Source organism: Garra rufa, chromosome 11 (genome assembly GCF_049309525.1).
Source record: "Garra rufa chromosome 11, GarRuf1.0, whole genome shotgun sequence".
NCBI lineage: Eukaryota > Metazoa > Chordata > Actinopteri > Cypriniformes > Cyprinidae > Garra > Garra rufa.
The window spans coordinates 7,263,629-7,282,224 of record NC_133371.1 but is presented as its reverse complement, the minus strand read 5'-3'; the positions used below and the strand labels follow the sequence as shown (position 1 = coordinate 7,282,224).

Sequence of the window (18,596 nt, the reverse complement as noted above, 5' to 3'; positions counted from 1 at the left end):
GACATGTTCATGTGGTAACCATACACGATTCAACCTTCCAACTGGCATGGTATCATGGCTAATTACTGTACACTGTTCAGATAAACACAAACATCTTCTGCAAAGTCAGATCGCTCCACTGAGCTGGAAAGAGAGGTGATGATTGAGAGCGATATCTCCAATATTGATACTGAGTTTCCACATTGGGACCAAATGAGCTGTTTCCTTACTGTATACAAATGACTCACTGTATTGTGCGGCCATGGCATGGTTACTTATTGTAAGAGTACAAAAGAGACATGTTATAATGGTGTGTGTTTTTAAATAAATGATACAAATGACTAGTTAAGTTTTGAAACGCCAGTAATCAGCTAGGATTCCTGCACAGCCACTAGAACTTGAAATTAAGCTTCCAAAATGGAGTTTTCACAGTGATGCTATAAAAGAACTTTATATTCAACAGTTCCAAAAAGGACCATTGTTTTTGTTTTCTTAGTATGAAAAACCTTTTTTTTTTACTTCAAAGAACTTGGAAAGCTCCCATGGATGTCAAAGGTTCTTTGTAGAACCATCAATGTCAATAAAGAACCTTTATTTTTAAAGGAGTAGTTCACTTTCAGAACAAAAATGTACAGATAATGTACTCACCCCCTTGTCATCCAAGATGTTTATGTCTTTCTTTCTTTCTTCAGTCATAAGGAAATTATGTTTTGTTTTGTTTTTTTGTGGAAAACATTTCAGGTGCCCCCGAGTTTGATCTTCCAAAATGCAGCTTCAAAGGGCTCTAAACTACCACTGCCCAGGAATGAAGGGTCTTATCTAGCAAAACGATCTGCTATTTTCTAAAATTACAATTTATATACTTTGTAACCTCAAATGCTCATCTTGTCTAACTCTGTGTGTATTCTGTGTAGAGATCAAAAAGTATATAAATTGTAAATGTTTTTAGAAAATAGCCGAATGTTTCGCTAGATAAGACCCTTCTTCCTCGGATCATTCAGTGCCCTTTGAAGCAGCATTTTGGAAGTTCAAACTCAGGGGCACCATAGAAGTCCATTATATGGAGAGACATCCTGAAATGTTTTCCTCAAAAAACATAATTTCTTGATGACTGAAGAAAGAAAGACATGAACATCTTGGATGACAAGGGGGTGAGTACATTATCTGTAAAACTGTGTTCTGAAAATGAACTACTCCTTTAAGAGTACATCCACTAAATATAACCCAACATCAGGTTCTTTCCTGGCATTTATGTTCTATGAAGATCCTTTAACATCTATGGAACCTTTCCAAGTTCTTCATAGTGGAAAAGGTTCTTTAGATCATTTAAATGTTCTTTAAACTTAAAAACACAAAGAATAAGGAACTTTTTCACTGAAAGTTTCTTTGAGGAACCAAAAATGGATCTTCTAAACCCTCTTTTAGGAATGTTTATTTTTAAGAGTGCCGTTAATGTTAATGTTGCTATTTACACTGTAAAAAGTTTTCACCAGTTTCAACATAAAAACTTAAGTTTAGCAGCTGCATTAAAATTTTAAGTTAAATCAACTTAAAAGTACAAGTCATTTTAACTAATTTTATTGTTGTGAGTTGAAATGAATAGTAGTTTTAAGTTGATTTAACTTACATTTTTAAGGCAGCTGCTGAACTTTAAGTTTCTAAGTTGAAACTGTAAAAACTTTTTACAGTGTACAGTGGGGTACAGACTAGAATCTGTAAACATATGATATATTTATTTGAGCTTATATATTTCAGTCTGTCCTGTCTGTAAATATAAGCATGCTGTGATTACAAATATCTCGGTTCCCCTCATCTGCGGTCTTGAGTCAGCAGCCGCTGTGGTCTGACTGTATCCCACCAATATGAGATGCGCAATTCACAACAGAATCTGAAACCTTGTAACAAGTTCAAAGTTTGGACACACTTGCCTGAATTTCTCTTCATTTTAATTGAAATTTTAAACACATAAAGATTGCAAAAGTGGGTTTTCACAGCGATGCCATAGGAGAACCACCTTGGGTTCCTCAAAGAACCTTTCAGTGAACCATTTTATCTTAGCATGAAGAACATCTTCCACTATAAAGAACCAATGAAAAGGTACATCGTGGAACCTACACTACCTTCAGAGAACCTATATTTCTAGGAATGTAGATTATAGAATTCAACCATACCGTCAGTTTACTTGGAGCTGGTGAATCTCTGTGGATGAAGTGGAGAGTTATTGATGCCCCCAAGCCTAGAGTGAGCAGGGTGGCCCAAACAAGCAATCCTCGGATCAGCTTCCTCTGATGTGCCAAAGCAGCACCACCACCTCCTCCACACCTGTCAGCCGTTTTATCAGCGTAGTAGTCAGCAGATAGAGACATGACGCCCGACAGGCTCAGTGCAGGTCAAGTGTGAGAGACGAGTGAGGAAACTGAGTCGAAAACACTGGGATTGATGATGTAGAATGAGCGTGGCCTCCACCTCTCGTCTTCTGGTTGGCCCGTACACAAACCTCAGAATGTGTCAAGCTTCCTGTATGATGGCTTGGTGTTTGTGTAAGTGAGTGTCTGTGTTCCTGTTTAGAGTTTCTCAGCAGATGTCCAAGAGGAGTGCTGTAGTGTACTTTCCCCTAAAGCATGGGTGATGTGCAATATGAAACACCTCTCGTCTGGGCAGGGACAGGCCCTCCTACTCGCTGTCAAGCGGAGGGAAGCAGGTGTCATAGTCCCTTTAATAGACTGCTGGGAGTTTTTACACTACAAAACCATCACATTCTGTAGACCACATTTGACGCACAACATGAGACCTGTACTAAAGCATATACCGCGCTGTCGTGAACAGGTGCAGGTTTCGTTTTTTTCTTGCCGTAACTTGCTCAGTGGCCGAAGTAAGCTTGTTCTGACATGTTCTGACAGGAAGGAATTCGGAGTTGTGGCAGCCACCACATTTACCACACTGCATTAGACCAGTACTAAAATGTGCCATGTTTATTTTTTGCATACGTTGTTATTCTGACTTAACATGTTCTGACATGTTTTATCAACATGCTGAAGTGTAGAAAATGTGTCTGGATGAAAGATATGAAGAGAAATTATACACAATACAGTTGAGAGTCAGATTTTTTTATGTATTTGAAAGATGCCAAGGCTGCATTTGTTTGATTAAAAATACAGTAAGAACAGTAATATTGTAAAATATTATTAATATTTAAAATAACTAGTTACTCTTTTTAAAATGTAATTTATTTTTGTGATGCAAAGCTGAATTTTCAGCATCATCACTCCAGTCTTCAGTGTCACATGATCCTTCAGAAATCATTTTAATATGCTGATTTGCTGCTCAAGAAACATTTTTTATTATTATAAGTATTGAACAGTTGTGAGGTTTAATATTTTTCTCAGTACCATAATACTTCTTTTGGGGGGAATAATTGGTAGATAGAAAGTTCAACAAAATAGTATTTTTTTTTTAATTGGACATCTTTTGTGACATTATAGATGTCTAGATGTCATTAATTTCACTTTTGATCAATTTAATGTGTTCCTGCTAATTGAAAATTCATACTAACTTAATAATTCTTTAATTTAATGATATAAAATCTATAATATAACACAATTTTTATATATTTATATGTTTAACCTTTTTTCTTTTTCACAGTAAAAACATAAAATCAAGATGAAACAAAAAAGAAATAGCTTGTGGTTTTTTTCAATGCATTGCATTGCATCGAAGGAGAAAATCGTAATAAAAATGCTAGTGGTTCAAAAAACAATTTTTAAAAAAAGGCTAATTTCTTCTTATTTTGGGGTGTAAAATGAGCTAGAAATATTCTTGACAGATTTTGTGATATTCAGTCTAATATGGTCATGTACAAATCTATCTACACTTGCACTATTGGCTATTGACAATTTTGTGTCTTAAGACTTTTACGAATTAAAAAAAGCACGTAACCTATATACGATTACACTTCTGATGATATGACCCAATTGTGGTTTTCCCTTATGTGACGCAGAATCATACAAAAAAAGCCTGAATATATAAATTAATGGCATGTTAGTAACAGAATTAGTAATAAAGAATCAAGAAGTTAGGAATATTCTCTCCTGATTCCCCTTTAACTTCCCTAGAATTCATTTTACTTGGAGGAAACTTGTTATGCAAATGTCACGCGATCATGAGTAGTGTATGTGTGGTTCAAGTATACCCTACATTCTGGAGACCCTTAATGTCCCCATGAAGATGGCAATATCCAAAATCCTTGTCCTTGTGAGGACATTCTTTAGTCCCTATGAGGAAACAAGCTTATAAAACATACAGAATTAAGATTTTTGTAAATCTAAAAATTAAAAAATGTTTTCTGTGAGGGGTAGGCTTAGGTGTAGGTTTAGGGTCAGGGGATAGAAAATAGTGTTTTTACAATATAAAAATCATTACACCTATGGAATGTCCCCATGAAACAAAGAAACCTACGTCCTGTATACAATGAGCTCCAGTCTGTGGTCTACCTGTGAAAGTTTAATGCCACACATGCTCTATACGTATGACTCTTGCTATTTGTCATCAGCCAGATAAAGTGTTTCATGACACCTGCAGACAAATAATAAACCAATAAACCACAAAGTGAGAAATGATGAAATATCAACACTTTCCAAAGCCACAAGAGATTTTCCCAGCTTTTAAGGCCTTGGGTGAGATAATAAATCAATGAAGAAGAAAATCAAAAGAGGAACCTTGCTGTTCAGATGGATTTGATTGAGAGGAACCGAAAGAGATGCTGAGGCACATTTCAAAGATTAGGTCATCTATCTAGGGCGAGCGAGGTTAGTGACTGGTCACACTTGTGGGTGGATCTTCTATCTTACCAGAGGAAGTTCAGACCTTCAAAAAAAAAAAAAAAGATGTGTGGGGACACGATGGGGATGTTATGTATGGTATGTCTGACATCTCTCTCCTACTCAATTTCCATCCTTAACCAACTGACCGTGTTCACAGTACATCTAATAAGCATATTAATGCCATAGAGGAATCATTTTAGGTTCCTCAAGTAAAAAGTCATTTTTTTCTCGAACATTTTAATAATCTTAAGAACCTTCATCCACTATAAAGAACCTTTAGTGGAATGTAAAAGTTCCATAGATGTTAAAGTTTCTTTGTGGAACCAAAGTGTACAGGTATATCACTACTTTGAAAGGCTGTCAGTGGAACAACTAAAGATGACACATGTTAAGTGAGATAAAGCCCATGGGGGATTTTGAAGGTGAGACAATGTACAATGTCAAAGTGTGACATTAATCCAGCTCAGGATGGATTTGCTGCTGTAATTTTCATACGGTTGGCAATAAAGAGACACAACCATCCATTCACTTCAACGGGCTCTGGGATTTAATCTTTAAGTATCAGATATTTTCCATGTAAAAACATCCCTTTACATATGTGACGTACATTTAATTTTCACTTTCACACACACATACATTGGTGGCACACATACAAAGGAGAAGTAGTCCATTGTAACCATCGGGTTTTTTTTTTTTTTTACTGATAACATACAGTCTTGTCCATATTTTAGATGCAGCCTGTCCACCATATTTTCCCGTGGCTTCAGGTCTCATCCATGTATAACTATTTTTAGCTGTACAAAACAGCTGGTTTTGCTGCTTGTTATTGCAAATTGGTGTGTGTTGCCATATTGTTTTAATGTATTATATTAATTATGTACACACAGGTTTGTAGTGAAAACAGTTTTACATTTTACTGGATGTTGTAATTCGTCTCGTTATTTCTCTATAGCGGCTAATGAACCGGAAGTCTCGCCTTGAAGACAGCGTTGAAGCATATAACGTGGATACTGGCCAATAATAGTCTTGGATCATGTTGGTTTATGTTTTACACGTGTTAGATATGTTTAATATGTATTTTCTAAAAGATTTGAAACAACAATAATAGAAAAGTGTGAAAAACTTCAATTAACTGAATACCGTTTATAAAACATTAAGGTGAAAAAACCAGCTAAAACCAGCCTAGGCTGGTTGGCTGGTTTTAGCTGGTCAACCAGCCTGGTTTTAGCTGGTCATAGCTAGTCGCCAGGCTGGTTTTAGAGGGGTTTTGGCCATTTTTCCAGCCTGGCCAGGCTGGTCAGGCTGGTCTTAGCTGGTCAGGCTTGAAAACCACCAGCTAAAACAAGCCTGACCAGCCTGGCCAGGCTGGGAGACCAGCTAAAACCAGCTACTTCCAGCTTAAACCAGCTAATACCAGCCAACCAGCCTAGGCTGGTTTTAGCTGTTTTTTTTCAGCAGGGAAATCAACCAAAATGTGTAGACGTAGTAGAATTCCTGTCCTTCAGTAATAAATTCAGATTATTTAACAGACATATCAACCCTAATAAGACAACCTCATTGTGTTGCATTTTCTAATTCAGCGAATGGTATCTCGTTATAATGTTGGATATAAAAAATAGTTGGTGTTTGCAAGTCTTAAGTTTCTAGTACACAGAAATAATAACAAAAAGTCACATATAATAAGAAATAAAAGAAATGAATAAAGACATATTAAATACAAACTAAACAAATAACGTATGTACACGTTCATATTTAACCGAACCCCAATTTCATTGTGTGCATGCTTGTATCTCATTCTCATTCTGAAACAAATGGTTGTTTGTCTCCACCTATAGGTCTTGTAAAGTTTCTACACATTACTTGATGTACGTACAGTACTGTATGTGCTGAAGATTCAATGAAACGGACATTACTGAAATGAAAGTGACTGTCTAGATGAACTCCATAAAAAAACGTCAGTTGATCCACACCACAATGTTGTTTGTTTTGTGTGAGAAAACAGAATTTTCTACAGTTAGTTCATAAAGACAATAAATACTTTTGTTGTAACTGTTGTAGGAGTAAACACTATGTAACATTTTTAAGTAGCCTGACTAACTCATTTCAAATGTTATAATGTCTTAGGTAGGCTAGGTCTATTGTTAATAATGTTTATTTTAGCTCTTCGTTTTATTTCTGTTCTTTATTATAATTGGCAGGACGTCTATTATAATTAGATGTTCTGCTGTTCAATTCAACCCAACAATTAAGATTAAGTAATACTAATATTTAAAACCCTTAAAAACCATCTCATTGTATAACTGTAAAAACAAAGTTAGTACATTCCCCCAGTTAGAAAATACTAAAACATTACTAACAAGCATTCCCTCAGTTAGTAACTAACTCATTGAGAAAATATCTCAAGATGGCTGTGGACATCATAGACATTCGCCGATCTTCAGCATTTATTCACTGTTGGTGTGAATAGGGCTTGAGAGTTGCACAGACTTCTTTGGATGGGATGGAAAATGTCATTGTTAAAACTCTCACCAGATGGCAATATTTCCCAATTCTCCAAAGTACATCAGTCCTGCAAATAATTGAAAAACTACACTCTTAAAAATAAAGGTGCTTCACGGTGCCATAGAAGAATATTATAAAAAGATGGTTCTTTAAAGAACCTTTGACTAAATAGTTCTTTGTGGAGCAAAAAATGGTTCTTCTATGGTCTCGCTTGAAGAACCTTTTAAAGCACCTTTATTTTTAAGAGTGTACAGACAGGCCTAAAACATATCTAGTAGGTTACGTTATGTGCGATGTGACTTTTTTTTTTTTTTTTACATGAAAATATTTGCCTATATATTATTGTAATCGATAGTGTAAGAACTCTGAAAGGAGTGTGAAGGTTTTCTTCATGGCCTCCATTTAATGAAAAAGATCAGCTGATCAGTGCTTCTGAATTAGTCGGAGTTGAAAGACAGGGAGAGGCAACATTTGCCAGTTTCATGAGAAAAGAGGCAGGAAGAGAGGAAGAAGGAGAAAGCCTCAATTCCTAGTGGGCTGTCTAGCTAGACAGCATTTCCCAGCAGAAGGAGGTTTATACAGGATGTATGCACTTGAAAATAGTTCTATGTGATTCAACTGCTCAACGACATCCAAGCCACATTAATAAAAGAATACACCCATATGGGGGATGAAATATTTAGTTACAATAGTTAAATAATAGGCTAATTAAAGGTGCGGCCCATTTTATAGCCGTTTTTGAATTTCCAGTGGGTAAAATTTTGTCATTGGAAATTTTGCGTAAGGCCCACTCAGTTTTCGCAACAGGTTCAATTTTTTCATGTGGATTCACCGCGTTGGCCAACAGAAAGGTGCTTGTATTGAAGGTGACTTGTGTGAGCTGTGCTTCATACATACCTCTACTGACAATGGACCCTTTTCACATATCTGGGTTTCTCAGAAGTCGTCATAGTTGGATAAACTTCTATAGAGGTGAATTGGAGATCACATCAGATATATTTTTTTTGCCTTCACTCAGACAGCAAAAGAAAAACTCAATGAGAGTGTTTTCACAACTTTCAAAAAGAAAGGAGAAAAAATAGAAAGAGATTGGTAAGGGCGGTCAGAAAAGAAAACATTGTCAAATTTCCCACACTCCCACGGTTATGGCTTGGTGGGATGCAGCTGTGGCTACTGGGCATGCGCACATCAATGTTGCGCAATTTTTTCGCTGAACAACAATAATTAGTGTATTTGCATTATTGTTAGGGGTAGGTGTAGACGTTAATTAAAACACAATCTAATAGGTAGGTAATAGGTTTCTAGCTTGTAGCAACAACACCCTCACTGCAGCGTAAACTAGATATAATTTTACGCAAAGCTACAGGAAGTACGGTTTTATAAAAGTACATTTTTTTTAGATATAAAAAACTTAGCAGGATTTACCCATAGACTGTAAAAAATATGGACGTAGTGTCCGTGACGTCACCCGTAGGATTCTGAAGCTCTATTTTGATGCTCATAGTGGGTGGGATTCGGCCGTCGCCATCTTGGAATCGCGTCACTGTGGGTCACTCCCGGATAATCAAACATGGGCAAAAGGCGGGATGTGGGTGGAGCTGGTTGCTGAAACCACGCCCGCCTAGCGCAACAGTGGTGACAGCAGCGGCAATCCCCCTGTCACTCAAGTGGCCACGCCCTTAATTATGCTGAACTTTAAGGCTTAATATAACTTAAACGGATGAGTTATAAAAAAATTCACCCCCCTCACAGTTGACATGAAGGGCAAAACTAGCTATATAGACCGAAACCATTTTTTGAACCAGGCTGTAAACATACTTTTTTTCTGCTGTAAAGTTGGGCATTTTAACATGGGGAGTCAATGGGACTGACTCCCTTTTGCAGCCAGTCTCTAGCGGCCAGTCGATGAATTGCAGTTTAAGTCACTTCCGTGTTGGTTTCAATAGAGAGAGCGGGAGGTTGCCGCTTGGATTTACCATGCTGATGACCGTTGAAACGCGTCATCACATTTGCCCGGGAAATTTCGTTCATTTCGAAGGAGGTCAAGTTTGTCATAAAAAACAACAACAAACAAAATAGCGTTCACCTGAAGGCTGGATAATAACACTGACAACATAAACGGTTATCTGTCATAAACATGACAAAACAGTGCTTATTTAAAAACTATTTGAAAAACATGTCTGATTGTTCTATATTGAGTCATAAGACAATTTTGGTTGCAATTATGAACCTCACCAATTTGCGCTCTGGAAAGTGTTTCCCTAAGTAGGCAGCTTGCAAGTTTAACCGTCAAAATGCTGTCTGGGTAGGCAGCTCACTAGGTTTTGAGACAGCCCTAAAGAGGGCGGAGGAATAACACTAATACCAACAAATCAAAACACGATCCGCTTCAAGTTTTCTCTCGGTTGTAGAAAGAAAGAAGTTTGACATGGAGAGTACAAGTCATAGAGGATGACAAACTTTTGACTGACATATGTTTTCAGGAATGTGTTTTTCTCCAGCATGTCCAGAAGATGATGGCCAAACTGCAGCTGAAACTTTTCACAAGTGCTGGGGAAAGGAGTTTTCATGTAAGAGTGAGCGGACCAGGATCCCTGTACAAGTCAGTTCGCTTTATTAGTTAAGGCTTGTGTGTACATTTCTGTATTCATCATCTACACGTGCGCTCGTATGTCCTGTGACACTGACTGGATTTTAACGTAAACCATTCAGAAGATTTCCCAACTTCAAGTGAACTTCATTGCTAACCTGTCAAATTGGCTTTATTGACGCTGTGAAGGACGAAAACTCCGGCAGAAGCATTGAATTTAACGAACAACATGCAGAAGCTGAATTCGGTAAACAGTCATGCGGAGCTCCAGCAACGGCTGGCGGATCACAGCGGATCCGGAGACGCAACGAGGGAAAACGGCACAAAACACATCCCGAGTCCCGCGGAACCTGTGGATACGGTTCAGTGCTCCAGCAGAAAGATGCTGGTCGGGCTGGACATCCTCTGTTTGCTCGTGGGTAAGAGAAGGAAAGTTGGGTGATACTTTGAAATAACTTATTATGATAATGACATAATGCTATGTTATTTGCGAACCATAAAATGTCAGCAAGACTTGAACTGGGTTACATTTTGTAATTGCTTTCACGAACATTATATAATGCTTTGCAAGTGAAACCCAAGTTTCATGACATTTCTATTAGAACGTACAAGATCGTTTATTTAGCATTATATAATGTAGTGATGAAGGTTATTGAAAAAGTTGCCAAGCTGAATATTTTTTTCCACCCCCTCCCCTCGTATGCAAAGAAAACAAGTTTAAAACGCCACAACAGATTTATTTGCAGGTTGTGGAACATCCTCTTCATCTGTTTTTCTCATAACAAAAAAAACTTTTTGACAGTTCTCCACAAAAGATATTGTTTTACTGCTGTGTCAAACCTTGACATGGGAACAGCATTTCAGAAGTGGAGAAATACAAAGTTGCTCCATCCAAATAATCCCCTCAAAAGCCAAATCAGAGCTTAGGAAAGGAAAATAATAAGTTCATAACCTCCCCGCACGTGGTGTGTGTGTCTTGAGTTTAGAGTTGGCAGGAAAGTTTGTCCTGGGAAATTCAGCCGTATCCATGGAAACAAGCAGTTCTCCAGAGAAAAGTGAAACTGCCTTTTCAGATGCCCTCAACTGCGTGTGTTGTTTACTTTGTTTTGGCTATACTTTATTGTGGCTTTCATTAAAACGGTATTAGTTTCACTGTAGAAAATAGTGAAACCGAACCTTAGAAAATAGTGCCTCATCTGGCCCCTGTTTATTTGTTTTAGTTTCAACCTAATGTTGTCAAGTTGACTATATCAAATAAAGTAATATTTTGGTCTTTTAATATTTTTAAATTAACCTGGTTAATTTAGATCTTACCATAAAAAACACATTCCTTAGATGACCTTTCCCCCCCCCTGCATTCAGATATATTCATACTAATATTTGAACGTAGACTACACACTGCAAAAAAAAATTAATAAATATTATTAAAATAAATCTAAAATATAAATAGAATTTTTTTCAAATATCTACAAAAGTCTAAACATCCTTAAATCAAGATTTACTTGAGAAGCAAAATGGCTCATTTTAATAAATAATAATTATTGGTTTGCCTTTGAGTTAAAGTTTATTTTTACACTATTGGCAGATATTTTTCTTGTTTTAAGCAAAAATAAAATTTTCATAATTTTTCCAGAAAACAAACCAATATTTTATTTAATTTTTCGTCTCAAGTAAATGCATCTTTTTACAAGAATCTTTAGATATTTATACTAAACAAACAACACAAAAATACTACATTGTTTTTTTTTTTTTTTTTTTTTTTTGTGCAGCGCACAAACTACTAATTAATTTAACATTATGTAAGTTGTTCATGACTTATTAATGGAAGTTATTATGAAGTTTAAAATATCCCTGCCACTTCCCAAAGACTTTTTCATCCGCACAAATCCTAGCAAATTGTTGTCCTGTTAGTTTGTTGACGTAATTACTGCTTTGTGCATTACTGCTAGTAAAATTAGTGCACGCCCCATCGGTTTCAGATGATTTAATGTGTCAAAACAACATTCACAACAGGGATGAGGGGATAAACACTTCAATTATGTTTTTTTGTCGTTGCTTTTGGTGTGCCAAATAGAACCTGTCCAGGCAGACAGACAGGTTACAGTAAGTTTTTTCACCGGCTTGACTGTGCGGATCACTCACTTGCTGCTAGGCCTCAAGGTAAAAGTCCTTGTCCCACAGAATCTGTTTTTAGAAACGTGTCTGGTTCCTGCTTGAGGTTTATGGAGGAAAGGGCCTCCTTTGATTTAAGATGACTGTCACTTTCTGACTTATGACGTTACAGTCATGCACTCTAACCGGATTAATACATGATTAGGAAAGAGGAGTTTTTATCACCTTTTGATGACAGACCGGAGAAGGTCTAGAGTAAGCAGAGAGGAACTGTGCTGTGGGATGAGACGTGACATGTGGATCGTTTGCAATTGGTCACTCTGGATACCATTATCATATGCACATTTCCCTCTTTTAATGGACATGGAGGTTGTGTGACTTCCTCTTAACGTTTGTATGACAACTGTCAAACATTCAGAGCCACATGATGCAGTATTGACATGTTGCATTTTAGTACCCTTGTGAAAAAAGTACACCTAATAGCATTATATATGTTTTCAGACCCTTGCATTTAATTAAAATGTTTATAGATTCATTTTAATTAAAAAAATACATTTATACATAACTATATATATATATATATATATATATATATGTATACTATGTAACTTGTATGCCATTTATTTAAAAATATTGTTCATGAATTGTAATGATGAAGGTGCAATTTTGTGCATTTTTGTTTAATAATGTAAGACTTTTAATTTGAAATTCTGCTAAAGTGCACTTTCTAAAAGTTTAAGAATCAGTCATGAAAGTGGATTCTCTTTAAGCACACTTAAGCTTTATTTCATTATTTTTATCTTATCTGCAATTATAGTTTTTTTAAAGTATGCTTTTAAGATTTGGCATAAACTGCAATTTAAGATTCAGTACAATTAAGTGAGCTTCTTTTTCTCAAGGATATGTTGGATTGAATAATTGGATTCTCTATTTGAATTAAAATAAGAGTTATAAAATGGGTAGATATGGTTGTAAAATCTGTGACTACAACCTTTGACAGGTTCTGTATGAATTTTGTATGATACAACAAGTTGAGGCAATATGTTTTTTTGGCAGGGGTTGGCAATATGACTAAAATCTTATATATAACAGTTGTGATTTTTTTTTTCTCACAATTCTGACTTTATAACATGCAGTTGTGAGTTATTAAGTCAGAATTGTAAGATATAAACCTGCAATTCTAAGAACTTATCAGTCTTTTTTTTCCCCTTCAGAATTGAACTTTAAAAAGACTGAATCGCAATTCTGACTTTCTTGCAGTTGTGAGTTTATATCATGCAATTCTGAGAAAAAAAGTCAGAATTGTGACTTTATATATCGCAATTCTAATTTTATAACTCGCAACTGCAATTATATCTCACTATTCTGACTTTATAACAATTACAAGTTTATATCTTACAATTCTGAGAAAAAAGTTTTGTGAGATAAAAAGACGCATTTATCTTTTTTATTGTTTATTTAATGGTGGAAACAGGCTTCCATAGATAATAAATCACCATTTTAGAATGATATCTGAAGGTTCATTTGACACTGAAGACTGAAGTAATGATGCTGAAAATTTAGCTTTGCATTCACAGAAATGAATTGTATTTTAAAGTTTATTAAAATAGAAAACGACTATTTTAAATTGCAATAATATTACACAATATTGTGTGTTTTTCTGTAGTTTTAATCAAATAAACACAGCCTTGATGAGCAGATAAAAACTGTTTTAAAAAAGTAAAAAATCGTACCAATCACAAACTAAACTTCTGAATGGCTGCAGTTATTTTTGCTTTAAATAAGGTCTTTATGAAATCAAAATTTTTGATGCCATAGAAATTTCATAATTCTTGTCACCAGTGTCAATATCACAAAAAAACTAGAGATGCACCGATTGACCAGCTAGTGATAGGAATCGGACGATTTTTCGCCTGATCGGCCCGGATCGGTGAGCAGATCCTTTTGTTGCCATTGGCAAATTGAGAACTGCTGGATTAACTGGTGACAAGGCAGAAATGCTTCTCTTTATCAAGAAAAAAATAGCCATTAATGCTCAAGTAATAGCATTTAGTACTAGCATTGTTTTTTCTACCTGTTTGAAGACACAGTGTACTTTTTGTTATTAAAGTTAGTGTTGTGAGGTCGTAATTAATGTTTAAAAAATTCTTCCATAATAAAATTAATTGAAGAAAAGTAGATTTTTGTTAGTTATATTTTATTTCTAATGTTTTCAAGTAGCAGAGCACTTTATTTTGTTAAAGTTATTTTATTGGGAGAAGATCCTGTAATGTTTATTCATTTCTTTTATTATAAAATAAATAATTACATTGTGGAAAAGTTTTTTTTTAGTATAACTCTACTATGTTACAGGAACTCATTTTATACCTTTTTCAAGGCACAAAGCACTTTATTTTGTTGTTGAAGTTATTTTGTTGTAAGAAGATCCTGTAATAATAATTTATTTTATTATAAAATAAAAAAATGAATTAAAGAAAATATTTCTATATATGCTTTCATTACAGTTCTTTTAAAAAAAAATCGGAATCGGCAGGTCACACTTACTGAAAAATCGGAAATCGGAATCAGCCAAGAAAGTTGCAATCGGTGAATCTCTAAAAAAATAATAATACTATCCTTAAAAAAAAAACAACAACTCAAGCTCACTGAAGACAAGTAAATGACAGAATGACAGACAGCTGGAATATCAGACTGCTGTCACTCTAAGAGCACCCCGAATCCAATATACCGTTACACATGTGTTTTCTACCTCAGCTCTTTGCTTTCACTTAAGACCTAAATTATTTAATCGTTCAAGGCCTATAAAGTGACCAAAATAACTTTGTCTTTCCGACGATGATCAGAAACAGTCTCTCAGACTATAGTGCGAATATAGCGAAATGTGTTCTCTTTCGCTGCTACGTTTGAATGACTTAAAACCACTTGTTTTTCAACCACAATGCTTAAAAAACAATGTGCAAATGATACGTTTTCGTGACCACGCAGTACAGCAATGTCACTTGAGTGTGTAACCTCAATAGAGCAATAGTTAGATTTCTATCAATTGACAAATTTCTACTGGTTAATCGTGTCTACTGGTATATCACCAAACGCTATTTCTTGGCAACCATGAGTAACAAACTTTCAGGTTGACCATTTACATTTTTATAATATAAAACATATTGACTCTACATCTGATAGGATGAACTATGTTCAAAGGCTCTCCAGTATAAACACACCTGTGATTGCACAACAGTTGAATACTGCTGTATATTAATGAAGCAAGTTGTTTGGCAATAGTAAACATCCTGCATTCAATGAGTAATATTTATTTATCTGTATTTTTTTTATCAGCACATTTGAATGATTACTAAACATGGCATCGTTTTGCTTGAGACTATCGCAGGCTGAAGGATTGTAGCTGATTTCAGCGTGTTGTTTTTTTCAGCAGTGAATAGGGTATTCATGGCATGGCATTCTGATCCACTTTTAATAAGTCCAACAAAGCTGGAATAAGAGCAGCTTTGATGGCGGACCTGTCTGAGAAACTCTCGCTGTGCATGTGAAAGCGAGCGCTGACTGCATCAGTGGCGGAAAACAACACTGCAGATTGTTTACAGAGACACTCAGACACGCTGAGACGATCGATCACTCACTTGGCTCCGCTTCTCTGCAACTCTTTTGTCAGTACATTCCACTCGGCCAGACTGCGATACATAAGGAGGTTCTGGAAAAATGCTTGCCCCGGAGATATGCTTGAGTACCTGTGGCTTGAGCGGGTCAAAGGTGAAAGTGTGAAAGAAAGGTCACAGGCATACCTGAGTGTGTGTTGTGAGAAGGCCTGCTGAAACAAGCACTACTGATTCCCTATCACCCTCTCCCATATTTCACAATCTTCATATAGCAGTGGAAAAAATAAATAAATAAATGTTGGACCAACTTATATAGTCGTAAATGACTGCAGGACAGTACTGTCCTAGATCTCACTTTTAAACTAGAAAGGAAAGTTTGGCAAGATAGACATTTTGCCACATTTGAAAGAAAAAAAAAGTTTAAAGGTCATGTGCTGTACAGACAGAGACAGACAGGAAAAAAGTATAAACAAGTATAAACAATAAACAAGTTCTATTTAATATATATAATTGGAAATTTACATTTAAATACCTTTTATTTAATTACTTAAATAAAATAGCTTTAATATAAAAAAATCAAATATTATATATATATATATCTATATAAATATATATATATATTTAAGATACATTTTTACATATAATAAATTGTAATGAAATTTTATACCATATACAGTATATGCAGTTCTTAAGTCTAAATATAAGTAAAAAAAGGTAAATCTAATATATTTTATCTAGTGTAAGATAAATTTTACATATAATACATATAATAAAATGTCATTTAATTTTGTACATGTATATAAAAAAGTAAATCCTATATAGATCTGAATGTAAGTGTAAATCTAAAATAGTTTATTAATAATTTAGATTAATAATTTAAATATAAATCCTGAATATACAGTACATTGATCTAAATATATAATGTTTATAAATCTATAAAAAAATCTATAATCTTTAAATTATCTAATTTAAAAAATGTAATATTTATACATTTTATAAATGTAAATATATAAGGCGTCCTATATAAACGTACAAGTAAATATATTTGTATTTATTTTATACAATGTGATTTTAATAAATATTTATACAAAAGGAACTCTTAAATGCATAAATCTGAAATTATAAATGCAAACTAAATGTAAAAACAAAAAACAACTTGACCCTCTAACACTAGTGTTCTCTCTTTCTATTCTATCTATTTGTTTTCTTTCTATTTATTAAAAAAAATCAATTTTAAAGGCGATTTTCTCAATATTTAGATTTTTTTGGCACCCTCAGATTCCAGATTTTCAAATAGCAGTATCCCGGCCAATATATTATCCTATCCTAACAAACCACATCAATGGAAAACGTATTTATTTATGATTAAAAAATTAATCAATCTCAATTAAAAAATGAAAATGACCCTTATGACTGATTTTGTAGTTCAGGATCACAAATGTAAATGTATATCTAAATTTAATTTTCAAATCGAAGGCGTTCTGTCTTCAAATAAAATTGTGTAAAGTGTAAATCCCTTAGAAAAAGTTGTAGTGCCATAGAAATGTGCCATACAGTTTATAAATACTACCTTGATAGCATATGTAGATATATTTTTGGTATATATTTCAAAATGTGCCATTGATAACATCAGTGAACAATGGTGCTGTCAGTGGTAGTGTTTTTGTGAATGATTTAGGTTTCAGCACTGCTTGAGTGATTCAGTGTTCATTTGAACCCTGAGCGCCTCACCAGATTTGTACAGGTAAGACGCCCACAGCTCTGATCTAAAGGAAATGATTGAGACTTCAAAGGAAAAGACAGACATGGCAGTAAGAGTGAGTGTGTGTGTGTGTGTTAACATCTCATTGAGTGAGTAAAGCATTTATTCAGGGAGGACAGGCGTCCTATCAGATGGAGTGATGCTGTATCTGAATGAAGGCCCTCTTCCTGTTTATCACTTCTCTCTCCTTCACCTTTCTTCTCTGCCACAAAATGCAGCATCTAATCGAAGGCGCTCTTACAAAAGAGCCGGTGGAGTGTGCGGCAGTGTGAGGCCTGTAGGTGTGTGTGTGTGTATAAAGTGTCTGTTTGTATAAAACGTCTTGTGTTTCCATTGAGTTGGCAGAGAAAGCTGTCAAGTGAGACAGTGAGATTGCAGCACGCTGCAGCATGTCAGTTATGTGGGCGGCAGCACATTCAAGCCTGCTCATAAGCACATGGTGTCTGGCGTTTCCACATGCTCATTCATGTTGATAAATGCACACAGCAAATGGATCTCTGTTCTCTTTGCATTAATAGCTTAATCATAATGTCAGTGTCACAGTATAAGTAGTACCATATATGGTATGAGATAATAGTGTAGGTTCTTGCTATAACTGTAGTTAGAAATGTACATGTATTTAGTTATACATTTGAATAAATAAATATACTAGAAATTATTTAATTGTATTTTTTAAATCCTGAATATACATTACATATATAGAATATATGTGACCTTGTACCACAAAACCAGTGGGGTATATTTGTAGCAATAGTCAAAAATACATTGTATGGGTCAAAATGACCCATTTTTCTTTTATGGCAAAAATCATTAGGATATTAAGTAAAGATGATGTTACTTGAAGATATTTTCTTACCAAGAATATCAAAAGTTTTTCTTAATTTTCTCAATATTTTGATTTTTTTTTTTTTTTTGCACCCTCAGATTCCAGATTTTCAAATAGTTGTGGATGGAAAGCTTATTTATTTCCTATTTGTAAGCTTAAAAAAATAAAAAATAAGTACATCAAATCTAAAAAATAAGATGAATATTTTTTTCACATTTTATAATAAAATATAATTAATAATATAATTGTGTAAATCTGTATAAAAAATGCATCATTAATATATATCTGAATTTATCAATTTAAATCTGAATATAAATGTATATTTTTATATAACTAATAATTATAATCTAATACATATTTTTAGAGATTGAAGTCAAAATAAAATATAAAATAT

The 18,596-nt window shown here is 34.7% G+C and overlaps 2 protein-coding genes across 2 annotated transcripts in view; both read left to right on the top strand.

Annotated features, from left to right (window-relative positions):
* bcl2l10 (BCL2 like 10) overlaps positions 1-18,596 on the top strand; it is a 57,936-nt gene that overhangs the window by 1,564 nt on the left and 37,776 nt on the right. The gene's annotated exons all lie outside the window — the stretch shown is intronic.
* LOC141345981 (phospholipid phosphatase 3-like) overlaps positions 9,696-18,596 on the top strand; it is a 38,553-nt gene continuing 29,652 nt past the window's right edge. Inside the window, exon 1 of the mRNA XM_073850897.1 lies at positions 9,696-10,310. Within this exon, the coding sequence (XP_073706998.1) occupies positions 10,121-10,310 (190 nt within the window). The 5' untranslated portion in view covers positions 9,696-10,120. The remainder of the gene's footprint in view (positions 10,311-18,596) is intronic.